The sequence below is a fragment of the Salminus brasiliensis genome, chromosome 22 (assembly GCF_030463535.1).
Source record: "Salminus brasiliensis chromosome 22, fSalBra1.hap2, whole genome shotgun sequence".
NCBI classification, from domain to species: domain Eukaryota; kingdom Metazoa; phylum Chordata; class Actinopteri; order Characiformes; family Bryconidae; genus Salminus; species Salminus brasiliensis.
Window position 1 is genome coordinate 15,779,670 of NC_132899.1, and position 22,528 is coordinate 15,802,197.

General features: G+C 40.4%; 2 protein-coding genes across 5 annotated transcripts; one reads left to right on the forward strand and one right to left on the reverse strand.

The window, feature by feature from the left end:
* Positions 1 to 35: 35 nt before the first annotated feature.
* On the reverse strand, positions 36 to 5,683 carry hexd (hexosaminidase d). The gene is made up of 13 exons (XM_072667109.1): positions 5,525 to 5,683; positions 5,252 to 5,390; positions 5,059 to 5,174; positions 4,888 to 4,975; positions 4,602 to 4,766; positions 3,899 to 4,082; positions 3,073 to 3,144; positions 2,686 to 2,884; positions 2,497 to 2,579; positions 1,955 to 2,033; positions 714 to 824; positions 497 to 586; positions 36 to 313 (listed from the first exon to the last, which is right to left on the reverse strand). The coding sequence occupies exons 2-13, from the start codon at positions 5,336 to 5,338 to the stop codon at positions 112 to 114; spliced, it is 1,476 nt and encodes a 491-aa protein (XP_072523210.1). The 5' UTR covers positions 5,339 to 5,390; positions 5,525 to 5,683; the 3' UTR covers positions 36 to 111.
* Positions 5,684 to 6,126: 443 nt separating this feature from the next.
* sec24c (SEC24 homolog C, COPII coat complex component) lies at positions 6,127 to 22,153 on the forward strand. 4 transcript variants are annotated; one of them, XM_072667409.1, is made up of 25 exons: positions 6,127 to 6,286; positions 8,659 to 8,849; positions 9,937 to 10,023; positions 10,436 to 10,553; positions 11,072 to 11,241; positions 11,335 to 12,048; positions 13,216 to 13,358; positions 13,908 to 13,976; positions 14,607 to 14,718; positions 14,892 to 15,019; positions 16,072 to 16,210; positions 16,432 to 16,547; positions 16,671 to 16,795; positions 16,911 to 17,102; positions 17,191 to 17,284; positions 17,952 to 18,068; positions 18,240 to 18,410; positions 18,536 to 18,632; positions 18,756 to 18,901; positions 18,996 to 19,134; positions 19,245 to 19,363; positions 19,500 to 19,679; positions 19,861 to 20,052; positions 20,145 to 20,234; positions 20,363 to 22,153. In XM_072667409.1, exons 2-25 carry the CDS (start codon positions 8,678 to 8,680, stop codon positions 20,501 to 20,503), a joined length of 3,771 nt encoding a protein of 1,256 aa, XP_072523510.1. In that variant the 5' UTR covers positions 6,127 to 6,286; positions 8,659 to 8,677; the 3' UTR covers positions 20,504 to 22,153. The 4 variants fall into 4 exon arrangements, with proteins under 4 accessions (XP_072523510.1, XP_072523511.1, XP_072523512.1 ...); XM_072667410.1 differs by lacking the exon at positions 13,908 to 13,976; XM_072667411.1 differs by lacking the exon at positions 9,937 to 10,023.
* Positions 22,154 to 22,528: the final 375 nt, after the last annotated feature.

The window sequence follows — 22,528 nt, forward strand, 5'->3', positions numbered from 1 at the left end:
TTAGCAACATTTTATATACAAATTTATTAGATTTATTTTACAGAAGCAATACACAGAAAAAAAGTATTTCTTGATTTTTATCCACATTCAGTAGTACATGCAATCTTTTAGTTAACTGCCACTTTGAGCAGAGTCACTATTGTACATTCCCATGTCCTCCAGAGCAGTGTAAACGTCCATCAATACATTCTGTAGTGGCTTCAGAACTGGAGTGACATGCTGCGATATCCATTCCTCCACTGTTGAGTCTGGGTATAGCAGGCCCATCTCCTGCCTGATTTCTTTCACTTTGAACTCCACAGCTTCCAGGAACCTGGAGGAAAAGGACATTTAGAAGTGGTGCGAGTTCCTGGTGTAAGATCTTATCACAGAACGGACACTATGATAAACAGATTTGATTTGAACACAATGTTGAGAGATGTTGTGATATGTTACTGATAAGAAACGTATTTTACTATTATCTGATAATGTAACGCAAAATTGTAAAAAAGCGTACGTTTTTGCATCTTTCTGGATTTGTTCTGCAAAAAGTGGGTTGATGATCTTTTTCTCCCTGTGGTAGGGGGAGAACCAGCCTCTCACATACCTGTGAACAACATACAGTATATGAGCACTTTGATAAAGTATAACCATTTACATTTATCCCTTTCAATCAATGAACATCATTAACACAAATACTTCAATATTTTCACCAGCATTCTCACTCAACTTACACACTGCTGTCAAAGTATCTGAGCTCTTCAGACTCCAGCATTGCTGTTAACTGTACAACGACTTCAGCTAGTTTCATCCCAGCGTACGAGCGGGAGGTTTCCTGAGGCAGTCTGGAACACGGAAATAACAACAATGCATTGAACGCATCTGCACTAAAAGCAACATCTATTAAATGCAATTTATGATTAAAAGAAAGAGCATTTATTGTCAAATGTATGTACTTAACATTGTATCCCTTCCATTAAAGCCTGTTTGCAGAAATTTAGTTAACAACATTACTCAGGCATTTTGTAATTGGGGGTAAAACAAGCTAGTAGTTAAATTAGCGACCATGTGACATGAGGAGAGTTATGGAAAGCATTAAAACGTCACTGTCACACATAAACCTTGTATCTCCAAAATTACAACTTTACAAAAATACTCTTAACTTTCAATAGAAGTCAATGTAAAAAAACATAATTCCATGTAACTGTGGAGCATTTCTATTGACATGAAATGTTGACACAATGTAAACATTAACTGCCAGATTAAAATTATGTCAAAAATGAAAAATAGCAAATCAAGGAAATGTTAAAACTTAAGTAATTTATGAATATACTTAATTAAATGCAAACCTCTTTAGAAATATATAGTCTCTACTATTTTTATTAGCTTGCACTCCAAATGTTTGTGCATTCAGGTAATTTAAGTAGTAACCACTGCTGACACAGTTGTGCAAATGCACAAACACAGCCTTTCTAGTCCCTGTAAAAAGAGTGTGCCAATAGAACAGTACTCTCTTGAGCAGATACACATGAAACTATGCCTAAAGCCAGGTGTGGGCTATAGGGATATAAAGCCCCCCAGTATTGAACTGTGGAGCAGTGGAACTGTGTACTCTGGAATGATGGTTGGGGCTCCATCCTATACTTTTGGGTTGTGAGTTGAGGATGAGGTAGGGTGTTGATCATCCAACATCTTAACCTCACTTACCCTTAATTACACAGCACGCATCCAAAATCTAGTAGAAACTTTCCCTTGACAGTAGAGACAGTTACTCCAACAAAACCAGGGCTATTTTTTACATTTGAATTCGGAAGAATCAATGAATGAGCAGATGTACCAATACTTTTAGGGAATTAATATAGTGTGATTACCAATTAAAAACACTGCTCTTGGGGATCAGAATTAAATAAAATTAATAAATAAATGAAATTTTAGATGCTACATTCAATTCTCATTCAATATGTATGTGGAATACCTTGCTATGTCTCCTACTTCAGTTGTGCCAGTGCCCAGAGCCTCCATCACCTTATTCTGAGCATCTTGAGTAAAGCCTCCTAACAGACAGTCATTGAAGTCAGAAGGAACACTTGTGATTTCCAATATTCTGAGTGATTAACTTATTAACCTTATTAATATCACTGTTTTTTACCATTCATACCATTTACACATTCTTCAAAATCTCTCTTTGTTTGAATCCTAGAGAATCACTCACAGTGGTGGTGAATGTAACCATAAACATAAGCTTTTTTTACTTTAATTCAGATTTACCACTGTTTCCCACTATCAACACTGACATAAGACATAACACATGTTATGTCTTTGACATGTGTAGATTCACTGGTTGTTTTGGAGAGCAGGAAAAAATTGTATTCGTGCTGTAGACTCTAGGCCCTGTGGTTGCTATCACCCACCACAATGAAGAAATTAAAGTCATTTTCCACTGAATTTGAAACAATGTCCTCTTAAAAATGTCTTTACAAATGTTTTAACAACAAAGAGTGTCACAATGTGACAAACCGTGTAGAAGAGTCTGTAGACATGAAGCAAGAGACTGCAACCCGAGGGGCATCAGTTCACACAAGACAGACAGGTGGTCATATCTACAGTGGAAAAACGCACAAGGCAAATATGAGTACATAATCAGCACTCAACCTCTCCATGCGCCTCTTTTTCTTTCAGAAAATCAAAACATTCTAATTAAAATACCTTTGCCATCCAGTGAGCGCAATGCCCTGTAGTTCCACATCAGGAGAAAGACCAGCTGCTACTTTTAACCACTGCAGATGGTTGTCCACGTGCCTTTGGGTGCTGGTCACACAGGTGTGTACAGTGGTGGAGCCTTTGAAAGAACTTGCAGCCCACTGCTGTGATAACCCAGCAGAGCTGTACTTCTCCATTAGCATAACTGTATACAGAGAGCAAAGTAAAGGCACCTTTTATTGTCCAAATCAACCTTCATTCATCTTTATAAAGCGGTAATGTTATCCAGCCAGTACGTGAGGGAATACTGAAATGTGCTTTTAGGTAAATCAAAAGTTCACATTTTTATAAGATTACAGTGGCTTACTGTATTCAATACAAAAGGAAACTTACTACTGTTGTCCACATCCAAAACAGGGCTGTAGTCCCAGAGCATGGGTTGCACCAGTCCAACAAGACCACTATCTAAAAGAGCAAAATAAAGAATAAGAATAAGTCTACTAAATGGGCTGACTCTTGGAAAAGTTATTCTGTGTTATAAAGGCACTTTGCACAATCATGTATCCCAAAGATACACACAGGCTGTGGCTTCAAAACTAATATAAACTAAATGAGTTCTGTTCTGATTGGCTGTCCTCCAATGTGCTTCAGTCAAAAAACACTGCATCTAAATAGACTGGGCCTAAATGTGGTAGATTGAATGGGCACATATGTAAATTAGTTGCTTCTCATGACATCAGAGAAAGTGTGATTTCTGCAGCTTAGTTTTTCCTTACATTTAAACTTTTACCATAATTTACAGAAGCGTTAAACGCTTCAGATGCCTGGTTCCTATCACCCCGCTCTTATAAACAGCTCCCACTTTGTTATGTTTCTCTAGAGAGGCTTACCTTATATCCTATCACTGATGGAATTAATTTGCATCTGTGGAATCAGTAGAATTCCCTTATAAGAGCAATTAGCAGCCTGCCAAGCCTGGAACAGCATTGATAGAGACACTATTCTCTATATCCCTATTACACGTCAGTAAAGCATCAGAATGATTTTGAAGCTGTTAAATGCTACATAATGTTGCTTTAAGCCCCTTAGACTGTTAGGTATGTTTATTGTATTGTATTAGGATGGCTCATGTCTAGTTAGCTAAATAAAGAAGGTTATTTAGTTAGTGTTATTCTTTCCTAAACACAAATAAGCAAAACAATGCAACAGGAATGTTCACCTTTAATGGTGTCAGAGCTCATGCTCCGGAGCATGTCATCCCACATTATTACACTGAGGTTTGGGTAGCTCTTTCGAATCCCTTTTGTCACTGTAGTGATGTGACTGAGGAACAGCTTGTGAATACTGTGACCTGGAATGCTTAACCACTCCTTAGACTGCTCTCCTTCACCCAGCAAGTACACCTGAGAACATAAACAATGTACAATTTGAATTTTTAGATCTTAAGCATTTTCATACTGTATATTTTCATACCATATATATGATACAATTTTTAATAGAGTAAATCTAAGGGGTGCCTGTATACATGCTGTGCATTATATGGCAATGTAAATATGACCGTGTATGCACCATGTGCCCAGATGACATGCATGTGCATTAGGGACACAATTTGTTTTATAAAAAATATACAAATTATAAAAATGACTGCACTAGATTACTAATTACTGTATAAATCAGGCCGAGTTTCTCAAATATATCTTAGTATTAAAATCTTTCTATCTGGTAATTAGAGAGTTTAACAACATTTAAGAGTAGTTTAATGTTTAGTATTCCAAATCCAAATAAGTAAGTTAAGTAAATAAACCATTTTATAACTAAACAAACCCTAAATATCACAACCCCAACAATTTATAACTGATTTACTGAAAGGTCAGTCACCTGAGCATCGGTGCATACATAACACTGTACTGACTGAGCTGTACCTCATCAGCTCCAATATGCAGTGCAGTGCTTTTAGGGTGAACCTCCATGACTTGGTGCAACATCTCAAGGACAAGAGCGACCCCTTTTTTGCTGTGTGGATTCAGGGTCCCCAGGCAGTTGTGGACCTCTCGCAGATTCCCAAAGGTGCTGTGCTTCAGGACAAACTGTTTGGAAAATAAATGTATGTTTGGATGCTCCCAGTAAGACAGCTCAGCCAACCGCCTCTGCAGTGCAGTGAAGAATACAACATAAATCTAGAAGCTATTATTATACACTATCACTCACTTCAAGGTGTCCAAATGTCTGCACCAAAGGAATGATCTCCAACCCTCTGGAATGGGCAATTTCTTGAAAGGAAATAATCTCTTCACGGCTGTATAAAGATTCACAAGGACATCAGATATTCAGTGGCGTTATTATAAACAATAAAATGTTTAATATGGTTACTAGCAATACCTGTAAGGTGGATGAACTTTGGACTGCAGAATCTTCAGCTCTTTCTCATAGGGAAACATATCCTCATACTCAACAAGTATGCCATTTGCACCAAGATCAGCAAAAAGATGGATCAGCTGAGGAGAAATGGTCTTATTAAAGTTTATGGTGCATTACTGGCATAAAACAACAATATTACAAACGGTGGTCTCACCTCATGTAAGTAGCTAATTCTGGGAGGCGCTCCCTTTAAATCCAAATGGACCAATTTTTTGCCTCTGGCCAGAGTAGAAAGGTCCATAGCAGGACCTGGGATGTTCTCTGCAGCACGACGACTGTAGTGCCCCTATTACCTAAAAAACAACAAGAATAAAGTTGTTCAGCGTTAATGTGGTGTCGTGAAGATCATCTTGTCATCCGCCTACCATTAGCTAGCTAGCTGTACAATCCCGAGTGGTCCTTTTACGACTCATTGACTAGCATGCACCTCAGTTCTAGTAGTGTTTTTTGAGCAGTGTTGCTTCTGTTGTCTGCGTAACTCCTCTCCGTCTCTGCCTCGACCACCAGCAAAATGACCTCATATGTGTGTACATACAGCGCTTCACCGTGTTGCATCTAACGCTGTATGACAGCTGACGTACAAAGCGAAACTCTGGCAGGGCTGGGGCTGTGCTCTAATATGTACAGTAGTGGACTAACTGGAGTGCGTAGTGCGGAGAAGTCCACTGCCTTATTAGAACACACGTGTACGGAGCCCTGAAAGTATCAAGGTATAAAACGACAATTTAATAAACTAATCCGTCAATGTTTTAAATCGTTCCTTCAGCTGAATAAATCGTTTCCCATTAAATATGTTGTTCCCTCGGTTTAACTAAAGTATTCTCTCTAAACTTAGGGGAATATGTATTACATTGAGGGAACGGTTTGTGTCTCAAAATGATATTTTTCTACTTTTATTATTTTTCTACTTCTCGAAATACAAGCAGAAGTACTAGTTAGGGCACAAGTGTGTCTGTTGTACTGCAGCCCGGATGTGGACGTGGCACAAAGTTACTGTGGATCCGGTGCGAATGTCAGCTGTAGCGGAGACACCGAGGAGGTGCAGGAGGGATTAACGACGGCTAACGGCGAGACCGCTTTGGGAAGACGACGATTGTGCTCTTCGTTTTGCAGAAGAACGGCTGTCGACTGGAAAACGGGCGTGGTTGTCCTGTTGGATTGTTCATTTATATATCTGTCTATATTGGAGGTGAGTGTTCAGTAGACTGAGCTATTTGGGGGCTGACGGGCTCACTGTGTTGGGTTAGCCTTAGAGCTGTGCGGTGTAGGGATAGGTTGCTAGCTTAAATGCTAGCTGGCTAATGTTGACGATGACCGGCTGCTCTCTCCATTAGCTGGTCTTTAAATCGAGTTCTGATTTTGACTTATAAGATTGAAAATGACCTAATATTGGTTGGAGTCGGCTACTAACCCAACTTCGTTAGGGTATAAATGCACCTTGTTAGCATGTTGGACAGTCAGCAACCCTGAGGTAGCTAATAGTAAGCGGACTGGAGCGGACTCTTGATCTTACGGCCCTCTGATATTCCTGCTGGTTCACACCCGGCTTTGGTCAGTTTAACGAGTCGTGCTAGTGAGTTGGTTAGCTAATGTTCTGGTAAATGTTACACTAATGTTACACAGCATAAACAGCGAGTGTTGTTTCGACATGTAGTTTTACACAACGTGCGCTTTACAAGTTGTGGAAGACACAGAGTTAGCACGCTAGCTAGCGCTAGCCAGCTGTTAGCTAACTGTTAGCTGGCTAATTCCTTCACGGGAAGCGTATTTTGCTAGCTAGCGGTCCGGCAGGGACCCAGCTAGGGTTAGGCACTGTCTACATTTGGATAAGACGTTTTTATGATGTTATTTTAGTCTTTTTAATATATTTGGCGCCACCTTATTTTTCTTTTAATGGTCTGCGTTAAGTAAACATAGCCCAGTGTTCCTGCTAACATCAAGTACGAAATGCAGCTAAGCTAGTCTACGGCCCGTCCACCAAACTTACACGATAAACGGAATTCACTAAACTGTTTAGGAATTGATCCGGCCAGCGTAAGTGCGTTAACCAGCCGATCCTGTCACTGAAGCGTTACACACGCTGCGAGCTGTAAGTTATACCGTTACGGTGTCGATTTCATTGAATTATTCAAAAGTCTATGCTGCGTCGGTGCTGATATTACTTTCTATGAAACTCCTGTTCCGCATAGACGAGGACCGAACTACACTTGTTGGTGTTGGTGATCCTGGTACTTCCCCGGTTCGTAACATTGCAAGTTTTCTGACGCAAGAGAATTAATCGTTTTATAACCTTCATGAAATCCACCTAGCTATGTACTTTGTAGCAGGTGTCGCCCTGAACCTACCTACAAGGCCTTTTGGTATGGCGCTAATGCCAATCCCTTAAATGGTGATTTCCCTTCTAAAACTGTCGTGCTCTGACTCACTCAGGAGGACTTGTTTGGAGCATGATCAAATTTTATTTTCTGCAATGTTGAAAATATTTTGAGAAGCGCTTTAGAATAAACAAAACTTCATGCTGAATTGGGCATGGACAGGTTCATCAGCTGTGTCTGTAGCACTAGTAGTCTGTATGTTTTCTTTCCGATTGACTGTGGAGTGAGTCTGAAGTTCAGCTGATCTGAATTTTACACAACTGCACATTCGGCACACCCATATTTGTATTCTGTCAGTATGCAAGGCATCATTTACTTATGTCTGCAGGTTTTAAAGCTTTATTTGCAGAATAAAACCTAAAAAGCCTAGTTGTAAGACAGGTGAGCCAGCAGCCAGAAGGTTGTAGGTTTAAATCCCATGACTGACTGAGAACTCCTGGTTGCGCAAGGCCCAAACCCCCTACTGCCCCAGGTGGCACTGCTCTGTGGGTGATGCTGTTTTGCTCCCACACTGGGCAGTGGTTAGACATTCCACTGACCAGTTGTTCTTGTAACTGGAACTGAATACAGTATTTGCTTAAAATATTGTTGCTTAAGGTGGTTTTTTTTACATGTAAACAAACACCCATTTAGATTTTTTTATGTTCAGAAAAAGGTTTTGTACTTGTCAGTCCTGCATCCAGAGTTTCTTTCTGATTTGAATCTGTTTCTGGGTAATCTCTCATTATTGCTGCTCAATGGATAGTAATCAATGGAAATGCACAGACCTAGGAATTCTGGGCTGGTGTAGAGATCTGGTAAATGTACATAAATATCCACAATTGAAGTAAGACTATGTCCAGTTAAATTAGTATCACAGAGTAATTACATGTATCTGTAAATAAAATACATGTAATTTATCACAAGCCCCTTATATCTTCTAAATGTTGGTTATATTTGGTTATATCTGTCAAATCCAGATGAAATCAGTATGATTTGCAATATCAAGCATCTCTAAGTAATCTTCTTGAATAGTTAACTGAACTTTTGGAGAGTGTTAAGTTAATTTTTTGCAGCTGATTGATTTGTGCTTTGATTGACTTTGACTTTTTAATAGATATAATAAGTCTATGGTAGTCACTCACTAACCCTAGTTTTTAAGAAATAGATTGATTTATTCACTGTAATTTTTTCCTCCCCCCTCCAGATTTAGGGATGAACTGAAAATGAATGTTAACCAGCAACCTCACATGGCCTCACCTTATGGGCAGCCGCAGCCTGGCTACCAAGGCTATCCTCAGTCTGGTTATGGGGGCCAGCATGTGCCAGGTGGTTATCCAGCCCAGTACGCGCCATACAATGGTCCTGCTTCTGCCTACCAGCAAGGCCCACCTCAAGGTACGTATGTGCCAATGTGCAGATCTGTGTGTCTTGCACATGAAGCTGTTAGATCAGTAGTCACCAGTTCTGACTTCTACATTCATACACTGTGGAGTTTCATCTAGAGGAGTTCTAATATAGTGATATATTACTAGTGTTATTACCTTCTTTTTGGTACACCATCGGTATCTTTAGCACTTTTAGAACCCAGAAGGACCCTTTAAACCCACATTTCATTGCTATTAAAGTTGATCTCACTTTCATAGGCGCTAAAATAGAACCATGTGACACTCCACAAAATCTGTTAATCTTAACAGCCATGTAATAGTTTTTGCTTAAGGATTAATTACTGATTATTTAAAAAAATCCTAGTGTTTAAGATAGATAGCTAACTAACAATAAATAGAATAAAATATTAAAAATATACATTTGAGACTAACCAGAAAAGAAATGCAGTGCAGAAATAAAGAATAAGAATGAAAAATGTGCAAGATGAGCAGGTATCAGCAGATAAAATGCAGTACTCTATAAACATTTGCATATATTGGTATTTAAGTAAAATGTCGAAGTGCCCAGGAGTGCAGATGTACAGTAAAGTGTTAATAGTGCAGATAAATAAACCTATGAGACAGTAAGAGACAGTAAAGGGTTAATGGGAGTATTTCTTGGGCATTGTGTGTTTGAGGTTGATTGGAAACACAAGTGTCGTAGTATTATATTTTTGCCAAAGCGTCCACCATTGGTTGCTGTCTTGGTCCACTACTTGAACCAGGTCTTAAAAAGACATTGATTAGCTGGTTCATGTGGGTTAGAATTGTCTTGGAAATGAAGTCTACAGGAAGATAACTCTCCAAGATGTGGATTGGTGACCTCTGTCAGGGACTAATGATAATCTTCAGTTAATGAGCCTCTAAAAATCTTAATGAGTTTAGTCATTATTAGTTTGTCTTCAGTAATACAACAGTGCCTCAGGTCTGGGGTGCCTTATCATGCAGGAAAATGGAGAATGCCAGTCAAGTGTGAATCATCCCACCCATGCCCCCTATCTCTTCACCTGTTTTCTGCAACATCCTGTTGTTTCACTGCTTTCTCTCTTGTATTTCAGGATATTCTCCTTATGCAAGCTTTCCCTCTAAGGCTCTTGCAGCAAACTTAGTCTCTGATCTGTCCTCTTCCTCTCCTCTTGACTTAGGTAACTGGTTTAATTCTGCTTGGCAGCCTGTCCTCCTCCCTGTTCCCTGTGGTTCATAATGACTATAGAGTGCGGGACAGCTGGGCTATGCCTCACCTGCCGTCTCTCAGAGACAGCAGATAGCTACCGTAGCCCAGTGCCCTTGTACAGTTGCTGTCAATCACAGGCGAACACTTTTACCCAGTCATACACATTGCCCCCTCATGTCTGCAAATGAATGGCATTTTCTTTTCTTTTTTTTATTCTTTCCTAAAGTATGTCTGCCAAACTCAATGACATTATATTAAGGGCTTGCCCTACAGGCAATCTGAATTGTGTGCAGCATTTGTGTTGATACAAAATATGCATGCGATATTGTGGCTTCAGAACATTTTGTGGCAAGGTTCTTAATCATTACCCCTCTATTCTGCAGGTATGCGAGGACCTCCCACCTCCGGGGCACCCCCAGTGTCTGCTGCTCAGGCATATTCACAGTTTGGACAGAGTGAAGTACAGAATGGACCACCACCAATGGGTGCCCCACAGCAGAGGTAAGTAAAATTTGCTGATGTTAAAATGTTTTTTGCGGTTTAATATTGAGTTTGTTTATGATGCTTTGCTGCCTACAAAGACACACTGACTTTATATTAACACACGAATTATGAGCACAAAAAAGACTATTGTTTGTTGTACTGCATGAAAGTGGAATGTTATTTGTTACTGCTGTCATGACTGCATTTCTTAATTTGTGCATTCTACAGCATCATTTGTGTAATTTTCAGATTATTTTTCATCAGTGATGATGTATTTTATTTTATTTTAAATATATATATATATATATATATATATATATATATATATATATATATATATATATATATATATATATATATATATATATATTTGTTTAATAAAATAGTGGCACCGAAACTCACCTGAAACGTTTAACTCCCAGTTAAAGTTCACACATTAAGAAGTTCCAATTATGTTTTCTTATATTGTCATATTGCCTGGCCCTAGTTTCTAAACCATGTGAATAAATGTTTATTCCCATCTCTCTATTGCAAAGGCCACCAGTGTCTCAGCCATATAACCAAGGAGGGATGAACCTCTCTGGTCCCCAGCCTCCATATAACCAGCAATTTGGAGCACCACCAACCAGTATGCAGCAGATGACCAGTCAAATGGCAGGCATGCAGGTTGGATCCACTGTACCTTCTCCTGCTGGCCCAGGCTATGGTAAATATTGTTCACTCACTATTAACATATAGGATATTTTTTTTGTTTAGTTTTTTTTTTTCATTTTGTAAAGAACCATTGTTTGTTTTTCAGCTCCTCCCACAATGTCCCAGGCTCCTGCTTCTGCTGCTTTTACACCTTCAGTTCCTTCCTCTTTTGCCACCACATCTACTGTCCCCTCTCAGCCCCCACCAGCTGAGAGAGTGCCTCAGAGTACACCTTCTCAGCCCTACTATGGGGCTCCTGCTCAGCAGCCTTTCCCAACTGCAGCTCCACCTTTTTCCACTCCTGGTCCTGCCCAGCCCCCTGCTCCACCTCTTGCCTCACAACAGTCTTTCCCTCAAGCCCCTCCTCCCTCTCAACCACCGTTTTCTTCAGCACCACCCCAAGCTGCACCAACTGTGTCATATGGAGGTCCGCTTCCCCCTGTGCAGGCTGCTCACCCTAGAGCACCACCTCCTACTTCACAGTCTTCTGCATTCCCTGGAGGACCCCCACCCACCTCTACCCCATCTCAATATCCAGGACCACCTATGCCACAACAGCCTCCTGTGTCCCAGCCCTCACCTTTCCACTCAGGACCTCCACCAACCACTGCTGCTGGATTTCCACCCCAAGGAGGTGCTCCTCCCAGGCCCCTGCACCCAGGTATGCAGGGGCCACCTCTGGCCTCTCAGGGACCTCTAATGTCCCAAGCAAACCATGTAGCTCCCCCACAGCCTGGTATGCTGCCTGGGCCACAAACTGCTGGTATCGCAGGACCACCACCACAACCAGGAATGCAGGGCTATCCGCCCCAGCAGAATGGTGAGCGCCTTTAATATTAACCTTGTGGTGTTCTACTGGACTTGAATATTGGACTTGACGTTGCCTTGATTCACTCTTTTTAAATGGCAGTTTATCAATTGGCATAAATGTTTGTTTGGAATTTTTTTCCTCCCCACAGCAGCAGTGGGCATTCCAAACACTTGACCGCAGTAGTCAACAAGTTGTTTGTTTTAATTCTGCCAGACATGTTCGGTTTTCCTGCAGATGACGTTCCATTCATTAGCAAATCATTCATTAGCAAAATCCAGACAGCAGTCTGGATAGAATAAAGTGCAACATGTAGTAAGTATGGTGATTTTAAAGAAAGAGGCAAACCTTAAATCTGTGTGGATAGCCTGAGGTTTGGGTAGTTTTAATAACTATAACTTTAGCTGAATTAGCTATTGTGCTATCTAGCCAACTTACTTGCTAGATAATCTACAGATTCAGCAACCAAGCTGTTTTGCCATTGTCCTTTCCTGATACATTTTTTATGTTAATTCCAACATTGCCTGCTATTAAATGAATAACATTATTAAAGACTTAAAAATCAGGGACTTGAATGAATCAACTTGTAAAGTTGCCTTAATAGCATTATAATAATGTTAAACTTTTGCAAATCTTTTGTGATGTTCCAAATAGAGATAGACAGATCATTGTGTTTTGGGGCCAGTACCAATCGTTGATCTTTCAGCCCGATGGGTTGATGCTAATCAAGAGCAGGGCTAAATGCCACTGTAACCTTTCCAGGCAGACTTTTGGTGGGAGTGGTGTGGAGTTTCTGTAATGTTTCATACATTGTCTTTCCACGTAAAATGTACTTTTTAGAATCAACCACATTTAAAATGCTGTTGTAAAGATAGCTGTCAATTCCCGTCCTGTGTTCACAGTTTTCACTGTGAGCACATAGTGAAAACATTTCCATTTCCAAGGCATTTAGCAGACTTACAAAAGTGATTTGATATATATATATATATATATATATATATATATATATATATATATATATATATATATATATATATATATATATATATATATATATATATCCTTGAATAATCCTTGAAGCCTCACATGGAGCTGTTGTAATTCTCCAGCTGAAAAATTCAGGAAACTCATTTGCTCATTTCTGATTCCAAATCCTTGAATATTTGCTTTTTTTCACAGGTGCTTTTGGGCAGGTGAGAGGTCCACAGCCTGGCTATGCCGGACCGTATCCTGGGCAGCAAGGCTATGGAGCTGCCCCTCCTGCACCGGCTCCTGCTCCAGCAGCACCAAAGAGACTCGACCCAGACTCCATCCCTAGCCCGGTACGTACAGATTAGATCATCATGTGCTTATTCTTTTATATTTCACGGTTTCTACCACTGTTTAACACTGTTTTACATCCATCGTCTTTGTAGCGCTCAATGTGTTGATTAACTTATTTACACGTGCACAAACGCATCCTTAGAGCATTATTCTCACTCATGTATATGGTTTCAGTATAATAATTGTTTATCGTAATATGTGGATTGTGTTGTGTAAGCAAGGCTATGCTCTGGAGTCTCCTGTGTCTGATGTGCATGTACCATGGCGGGGTAACATAGATAGCGTATGACAATTTTTTGTCTGTCAAGGCTCCAAAAAGCTCTGCTTTAATATTGCATGTGTTGCTGGCAGTATCTGCACCCATGTTCACTGGTATTGCTAAACATTGTGATTAATCATGGTTATTCTATCCTTGAAAGCAGAGGTACTGTAACTGTGGTTACACTTCTGTTTATCTTCTCTCTGCTCTCTCTTTTTTTTTTTTTTTTTTTTTTTGGGCTTTCCTCTTTTCTATTTAATTTGCTGGACTAAATTGTTAAACTATAAAGCAAGCCTCTGACATACCGCCTGTGCAGAAAACACGACATAGAATAGACCCAGACGCTATTCCCAGCCCAGTAAGTGCCCTGTGTATCTCTGCACTTCTCTGTTGTTGCACTAACCCTAATCACTCTCCTCAGTACTCATTCCTGTCCCAGCCCACCTTTCTGTAATACCAATGACTCTGTTTAGAGCTCTACAGTTGTGTAGCATCTTTAGATATGTTGTTTAAATATCTGTTAGAGCAATGTTGATAAGTAGTATGTTAAGAATTTAGCATAAAAAATGACCATAATATCTAGGTTTACTCCATAATTGGACACCAAGTATGACTAGCTTTGTTAGCACAGCAAATGAGAATGGAGTTCAAATACATCATTACTTTAACTAAAATTAGGAAGAACTAGAAATGTTGAGCATGTCTAGCAGGTCATTGGTACCCTTGTTGTGTTGTCCCTTCTTGTCTCCTTGCATGCTAGCTAGTTTCTGCCTGTATATGACTATGCATTACTAGCTTAGTGAATGAAAAAGCTAGTGGTCTTCATTTCTCTGTAAGCATGGTCCCAAATTTAAAATCTGCTTAATCTTACATGATACCTAAAATGTGGAAGTGTTATTTTCTTTTTGTAAGGGTGTGTGCGCGCATGCTATATGTGAATTTTGGTCTAGAGACTTATTGTGCGATTTGTATTTGCTTGTTCTCTTAGATTCAGGTGATCGAGGATGACAAAGCAAACAAAGGCAGTGAGCCTTTTGTTACGGGGGTAAGAGGACAAGCCCCACCTCTTGTCACTACTAACTTTCAAGTTAAAGATCAAGGTAAGAGAACCGAAAGAATTTCTGCCTGCACAGTAGAACCGAGACCTAATATCAATCACTTTTGAGTTAATGGAAGATGAGTAAATTGTGTGTGTGAGTATGTCATTAAAATACTGTTGTATGCTGTCTCATTTTCATATGAAGGAGTGTGTTTGTTTTTTGGCTGTTCACAGGGAATGCAAGTCCACGGTTCATCCGCTGCACAGCCTATAACATACCCTGCACCTCAGACATGGCCAAACAGTCCCAGGTGCCCTTGGCTGCAGTAATCAAACCGCTGGCTACTCTTCCTCCAGATGAAGTAAGACATTGTATCATTACACACTGTGAGTCTTGGCCCTCTGCTTGTGGCTGTTCTCTTTGTCAAGCCAAATAGTATTCAAGTAGACGTGTGCATGGGAGCTGAGGTATTCAGCGGAGTCGTGAGATTACTATTTGAGTATTTCTTACAGAAGGTTGCAAGGGAAAATTTACAGGCTGACCATTAAAGAACACTTTATGACTGACCACTCCACTTTACTTTAGCTAGAGCCAGAAACAGTGGCAAGGTAGTTCTCTGCTTTGTGCCTTACCTAGCTGTAGTGTTGGTGCTGGCACTTTAGCTTGTCTAAAAATAAAAAGTAGCATCCATTGCTTTTCTAAAACTATTGTTTTGCCATGCCTAAATTACCCATGTGGAAAAAGTAATTGCCCCCTTAAACAAAAGTAATTGTGGTACCTTTTAGCAGCAACAACTGTATCCAAATGCTTCCTGTAAGTGGAGATCAGTCTTTCAGATCACGGTGGGTAAATTTTGATCCACTTTTGATCTGCTGTTTAAGCTTCTGCCAAAGCAGCTCAATTGAGTTCAAAGTCAGGACCTTGATTAAACCTCTCGAGTTATTTGAGGTAGACTTGCTCTTGTAATGCTGCATGACAAATGTGTTAGATTACAGATTAAAGACCAGTCATTCTCCTGCAGAATTTTAGATTTTTGTTTTTTAACATTGCAACTTTCCCATGGATGACACCCCCCCCCCCCCCTCTTTATTTTATTTGTTTCTAATGGTAGAATTATTAATGCTGAATATATTTGAGCTGAGCAAGGCCTGTAGTTCCTGGGTTTCACCCTTTTAGCCGTTTAAGTAATGGTTTATATTTGGAAGTGTGGGCAGTAATCAAGCCTTAGTTTATGTAATGTATTAGAAGTATTGTTATTATGGTGATTGAGGGGATTATTTTCACACATGGTTAGTTGGTGTTTGAGAACTTCATGACAAAAGTGTAAAAACTGAAGAAAAAGTAGATGTGTTCTTGCTTCACTACCAAAAACTGAGCAAATGAACCCCCCCATCTTATTTCTCTACCTCTCAGAACCCCCCATATATAGTGGACCATGGAGAAAGCGGCCCTATTCGCTGTAACCGCTGTAAAGCCTACATGTGTCCCTACATGCAGTTCATTGAGGGCGGCCGACGCTTCCAGTGTGGCTTCTGCAGCTGTGTCACAGAGGGTATGGCTGCCAGATTTTTATGGCCTATTAGTCATCAGGTGTTGTAATAGTACATTAATTTCCTAAGCATTGCCTTTGTGTGAATGGAACTCCAAATGACTTGTTTGATTGAGATCAGGGCGTGACTTGACATGTTTGCCAAAGAGGAATATTTATTTAACGACTTTTTTTTTTTTTTTTTTTTTTTTTTTTTTTTATATAAACACAAATTCTTGTCACAGTGCCTCCCAGTTACTTCCAGCATCTGGACCACACAGGGAAGCGTGTAGATTGCTGTGACCGACCAGAACTCTCCATGGGCAGCTATGAGTTCCTAGCCACAGTGGACTACTGTAAGGTATGCATTCCAAACTTTCAGGTCCTTGTGAATTGTTTGTCAACCCAAAATGGGTCCAGTATAGCAAGTTTGAAGAATGTGTGAGTTTCTCGTGCATTTCATTTATTTGTTCCTTGCTTACAGAATAACAAGATCCCCCAGCCTCCTGCCTTCATCTTTTTGATCGATGTGTCCTACAATGCTGTGAAAAATGGCATGGTGAGAATTGTATGCCAGGAGCTCAAGACCTTGTTGGACTACTTGCCCAGGTACAGCTTCACAGGAGTTAATATTAATGTTTGTTTAGCAAGCCGATCCAGCGCCATTATTCAGAGGATTCAGTTCCTCATGTATTGTATTGTTTTGTGTTGTGTTTTTCTCTAGCGAGCACCCTGATGTGCAATCCAATATACGAGTGGGCTTTGTAACCTACAACAAAGTGCTACATTTCTATAACGTGAAAGCATCTCTGGCCCAGCCTCAGATGATGGTGGTCTCGGACGTAGCAGACATGTTTGTGCCCCTCTTGGACGGGTTTCTTGTTAATGTCTCAGAGTCCAGGGTTGTTATCGAGAGGTAGGTTTGATCATGTCTGCCTGCCTTTTTTAGATATAATATAAATGTGATGATAAACCATTTAACATGCATGGTCTTTTGTCCCTAGTTTGCTGGACCAGATTCCAGACATGTTTGCAGACACACGAGAGACTGAGACAGTGTTTGGCCCTGTTATTCAAGCAGGGCTGGAAGCACTCAAGGTATTTTCAGATCTTCTCTGCACATCTATAGATAGATGTTTAGACTGATTTATAGCAGATATTGTTCTGTGAAGATTAGTCACAGTCAAAGGCCCTGTCTACGTGTATCTGGATTTATTTTTTTTTTTAATTGAGTAATGTTTATTTTTTGTTTGCATTTTGGCCTCCCATACATGTGTTTGATCACATGAAAACAGAGCCTTTTAAAAACGCTTTCCAAGGTGAAAACGTTTAAAAACTAGGGTGTTGTCATGTGGACGGGAAAGCTCTAATCTTGCGCACAATTCAAATACCTTGTTACTCTCTATGTAGTGAACTACATAAAACTTAAACAGGTATAAAACTTTTACAGGCAGCACTAGATTTCAGATTTCACCATGAATAAATGCAAATACAAAATGTTTAATTTGCGTTTAGAATCCATGATTTGCATAGTACACTACATAGGGAGGAGTGTATAATTTAGGTTTAAGCCTCTGTTTTTTCCTCTTTCTTCATTGTGTCTTGATGTCTTTTTCCATGACTCAGTACCATGCAAGTGTTTTCGTCTGTGTTTTTAGAACTGTCCATATATGTGTGGACATAGCCTAAATGCCACAAAAGTTTTAATGGTGTTGTACTTTTACAATATGAATTTGAAGAGTGAAATATGGCTGCTCTTTCCAAGGCTGCAGACTGTGCTGGAAAGCTCTTTGTCTTCCACTCCTCTCTGCCCATTGCTGAGGCTCCAGGCAAGCTGAAGAACAGAGAGGACAAAAAACTGGTGGGCACAGACAAAGAAAAGGTACAGTCTTTAATCTTCTACCTCATAGAATCTTTTGACACTCCCACGGGTTTCAAATTAAAGTAATACACTTTACTTTTTTAACTTAATACATAAATTAACGTTTTCTGAAGCATGTCACTTTCCTCAGAATTGTGATTTCATTCCCCCTCTATCTCTTGTTTTCTTTAGTCATTATTCCAGCCCCAAGTGAGTTTTTACGCTAACCTGGCAAAGGAGTGTGTGACACAGGGCTGCTGCGTTGATCTCTTCTTGTTTCCTAATCAGTATGTGGATGTGGCCACGTTAGGGGTGGTCCCCACATCAACAGGTGGCTCTGTCTACAAATACACATATTTCCAGGTTAGTACAGGAAACCTCAGGGTATTTGTTTTGATGGGTCTATAAATTGCTGTGTTGCACTTGTGGTATGGTGATGATAAAATGCTTAGTCATGTGCTCATATTCTGCTTGTGATTGTATGTCAGGCTCAATCTGACCAGGAGCGGTTCCTGAATGATCTCAGGAAAGACATACAGAAGCCAATGGGCTTTGATGCAGTGATGAGAGTCCGAACCAGCACTGGTGAGTGTCCATCCTTGGCGCTATAACTGAAGTCGAGAATGTCTGGTGGCTGTCCTCCAAGGGAGGGCTGTGAGTTTGGAACAGATTGCGTTTGAGACCGCGTTTTCAATTGATCTTTACCAGGAATCCGGGCCACAGACTTTTTTGGTTCCTTCTACATGAGCAATACCACAGATGTGGAGCTAGCAGGTCTGGACTGTGACAAGACCGTCACAGTGGAGTTCAGACATGATGATAAGCTCAGTGAGGAGACTGGTGCGCTCATGCAGGTTTGTGAAAAGGAGAGAGTGTTAACCTGCATCTTGAATCATTTTTTTTTGGTCCACTTTGCTGACCTTTGTTCTTTATTTTGTGTGTCTGCAGTGTGCTGTACTTTACACCAGCTGTAGTGGTCAGCGGCGGCTACGCATCCACAACATGGCAGTAAACTGCTGTGCCCAGCTAGCTGACCTATACAGAAACTGTGAGACAGACACCATCATAAACTTCTTTGCCAAGTATGGTGAGTGAGACAGTGTTATCCTGAACTTGGCATCTGCTCTACAACATTTATATATAGTATGGGTTTCTTTAATGATGAACTAATGGTTTTTGTGCTCATGTGATTTATAGCATATCGTAGTGTGCTGAACAACCCTACCAAGAACGTGCGGGACAGTCTGGTCAACCAGTGCGCCCAAATCCTGGCATGCTACCGCAAAAACTGTGCCAGCCCATCTTCTGCTGGACAGGTGAGTTCTGTATTGTTACTAGTAGCGTTGATTTCACTTTATTGCAGATTCATTTATTGTTGTTTGCATGCTAGAGCACAGTTGGGATGCGCATAATTGGTTAATTATCTAACAATCCAAGCCTCTGTTTTTACAGCTGATCCTCCCAGAGTGTATGAAGCTGCTCCCTGTTTACCTTAATTGTGTGCTGAAAAGTGATGTTCTGCACCCCGGAGCTGATGTTTCCCTGGACGACCGCGCCTACCTAAGACAGCTGGTCAGCGCCATGGATGTGGCAGAGAGCCATGTGTTCTTTTACCCACGACTGCTACCAGTGGTGAGACACAGTGGTTGGCATACTGTTCTTTGCATGTGTCTACTGCTCTGAACATAATAACAGAATAAGCCAGCATCCAAGTTTTAAAAGGCAGAATTTTCACAGAATTATTATTATTTTTTTTTTTTCTAAAACATTTTATCTACATTTGTGTCCTCAATTATCTCCTATCTCTGTATAGCACAAGCTGGATGTAGAGAGCAACGTTCTTCCTGTAGCCATTAGGGACTCTGAAGAAAGGTTGTCTAAAGGGGGAATATACCTGCTGGAGACCGGGCTCAATCTTTTCCTGTGGGTGGGGGCCAATTCACAACAGGAGCTCCTCCAGAACATCTTTGGCACGCCTGCATTCAGCCAGATAGATGCCAACATGGTACGACTCTCAACTCGACTCTCACCTTGTGCATCGTGTAATCTCTCATTTTTTGTGTTGCATTCATAGCTAATCTTATGTTTTACTATTAGACGTCTTTGCCGATTTTGGATAATCCATACTCGAAGAGGCTGAATGAGATTATTGAGTCTTTCCGTGTGCAGCGCTCTCGCTACATGAAGGTAAAACCTGTCAGCAGCTGCTTTTTGCTTTCTTCTACTTTCTCTTTTCCTATTTACATTGTGGCCTCTTTTCATCTTCCATATGTCCTTTTACCAATAAGACCAACTGTTGATACTCTTTGTTTCAGCTGATGGTGGTAAAGCAAGAAGACAAGCTAGAGCTCATCTTCAAACACTTCCTTGTGGAGGACAAAAACAATAGTGGTGGGGCATCGTACGTGGACTTCTTGTGTCATATGCACAAGGAGATTCGCCAGCTCCTAAGCTAGGAGAGCCCCGGTACCCTTTATTCAGACGCGCTTTATCCTTTTTATTTGACCCAATAATAAATTAAATCCCTCCTCCCATCATCTTCTCTCCTCCTCTTATATAATCGTATCCAGGGTGAGGGGGGAAAAGCCACCTGTTAGGTTCAGGCAAGGATGCTCTCTTTGACTCCGAGGTCTGTATGGTTTATGGTTTTGGGTAAAGGTGTGCAGGTTTCACTGGATGGATGTCTGTGTGCATGAATGCTTGTATACATGAATTATGTATCAGAAGCGTTTGATCAGTTCACCACCCCTTATAGCCGATCAGAGGGATCAGTCTATTCAGAACAAACACTTCTGTGCAAAAAATAAACAATCAAGAGGTAGGAGCTCAAACGGGCTTCATTATTGTGTGTGTGTGTGTGTGCACGCATGTTAAGACTGTGAACCGGTTGATAATGTGGAAAACACTGGCACTGTACTGCGGGTGGGATAGGGAGGCATAAACTGACAGCATTAATGATTGAACCGGACATTCGTAAAAAAATAAACGACACAATGCGGGATCCTGATGAAACTTTCCAAATAACTTATTGTTTTCATGATTGTTTTGTTCAGTTAGTCCTTGTGTTTGTTTTCGTTCAACCATGGCCTTACTGATCCCATTTCACACCCATTTCCTGCTGTTCATTTATTATTTTTTTGTTACAGTCATTGTAATCCTTATTGTTTTTAAAGTGTGCAAAAAAACAAACATGTTGACTAATAGATTATATGGGAAGCTGAGTGTATTTTAAGTGTGCTCTTCACTGTCCTTATAAACATCTTAACTCTTGAGATATAACTCACTATAACAATTCTATGCATCAGCTTAGCTGTGGATGGAGGAGCAAGAGTGTTGGCTAAATTCAACGGGAACAGAAATCGGTCGTCTGCCCTGATCTGTCAGAGCCAACCTTGTGGCCCTGGGCATGCATAGCGCTGTTCTGGTGGGCGCACTGGGAATGAATGAATGAATGAGTGAATGAAGGATTCTCCTATTGGAGAGGATATATGGACCCCTTATGGATGCCTCTCTGACTGGGCTGGTTGTAGTTCAGATCAGCCAGCTGAATGGGAATTTCACAGTTGAGCTGGGTTTTTAAAGAGGATGGGAATTGTAGTCCATATGGCAGTCCATCTTGAATGGAAGCTTCACTACTTGGGCATATATTACGGGAACGGGAACAATCGCGCATTACTGTTCCTGGTTGTCTGTGTATACATTTTTTTTTTTTTTTTTCCCTGTTTAAATTTGATTCACTGGTAACCTCGAATGTCCTGATCATCCTGTATCATTTTCCAAACTAAAATTGTTTTCTAAATCTGTTTGAGGGTTGTAATCCTAGGGCAGGTTGAGCTTGGTGCTGGCTTCCTCACGGCTGAGCATGAGCGCTCCTCTGGCTTGGGTTTGTCTTTCTTTTTAGTGAAACCTTTTGTACAAATGAAAGCATATGGCAAGGGAGTGGAGTGAGTGATCAATTGATTTAGAGCTGCCGATTTCTTAGCCGTTTTCCAAGTGAGCGCCACTTTCAAGCACATGCGGGATTGTGACCTGAAAAGCAATCAACACTGAATACCTTGTCATCACATTTATTACATGTACAGAATTAAAAATCACATTTTAAAAACCATGCTCAGTTAGTGTGCTTTGTTGGGTGCGTCAAGTAATAAATTATAATTTTCTTTTTAATTGCCCATTTTTCTGGAAAAGACTAGGAAAGGGAATGCATCATCTCAGACTTCCTCTTTCTTTGTCTGTTTTGAGGTTGTTTTTTTTTTTTTTTTTTTTTAATATCATCTTTACCATCTTCCCTAGCATTGAATGCTTTTGAGTACGGGAGAAGGGAGATTTTGAGAAAGGGGCTTCTTGAAGTGTCCCACTGTAATCATGGCAGTTTTTGTGTTTGTATGAAAGTAGATCCCAGTGAAGCTTCTTTTTGCAAAAGTGAAGAACTGAGGGATCTGCTTTAAACAGTGATTTGTTTTTCCTCTGTCATTTTTAAT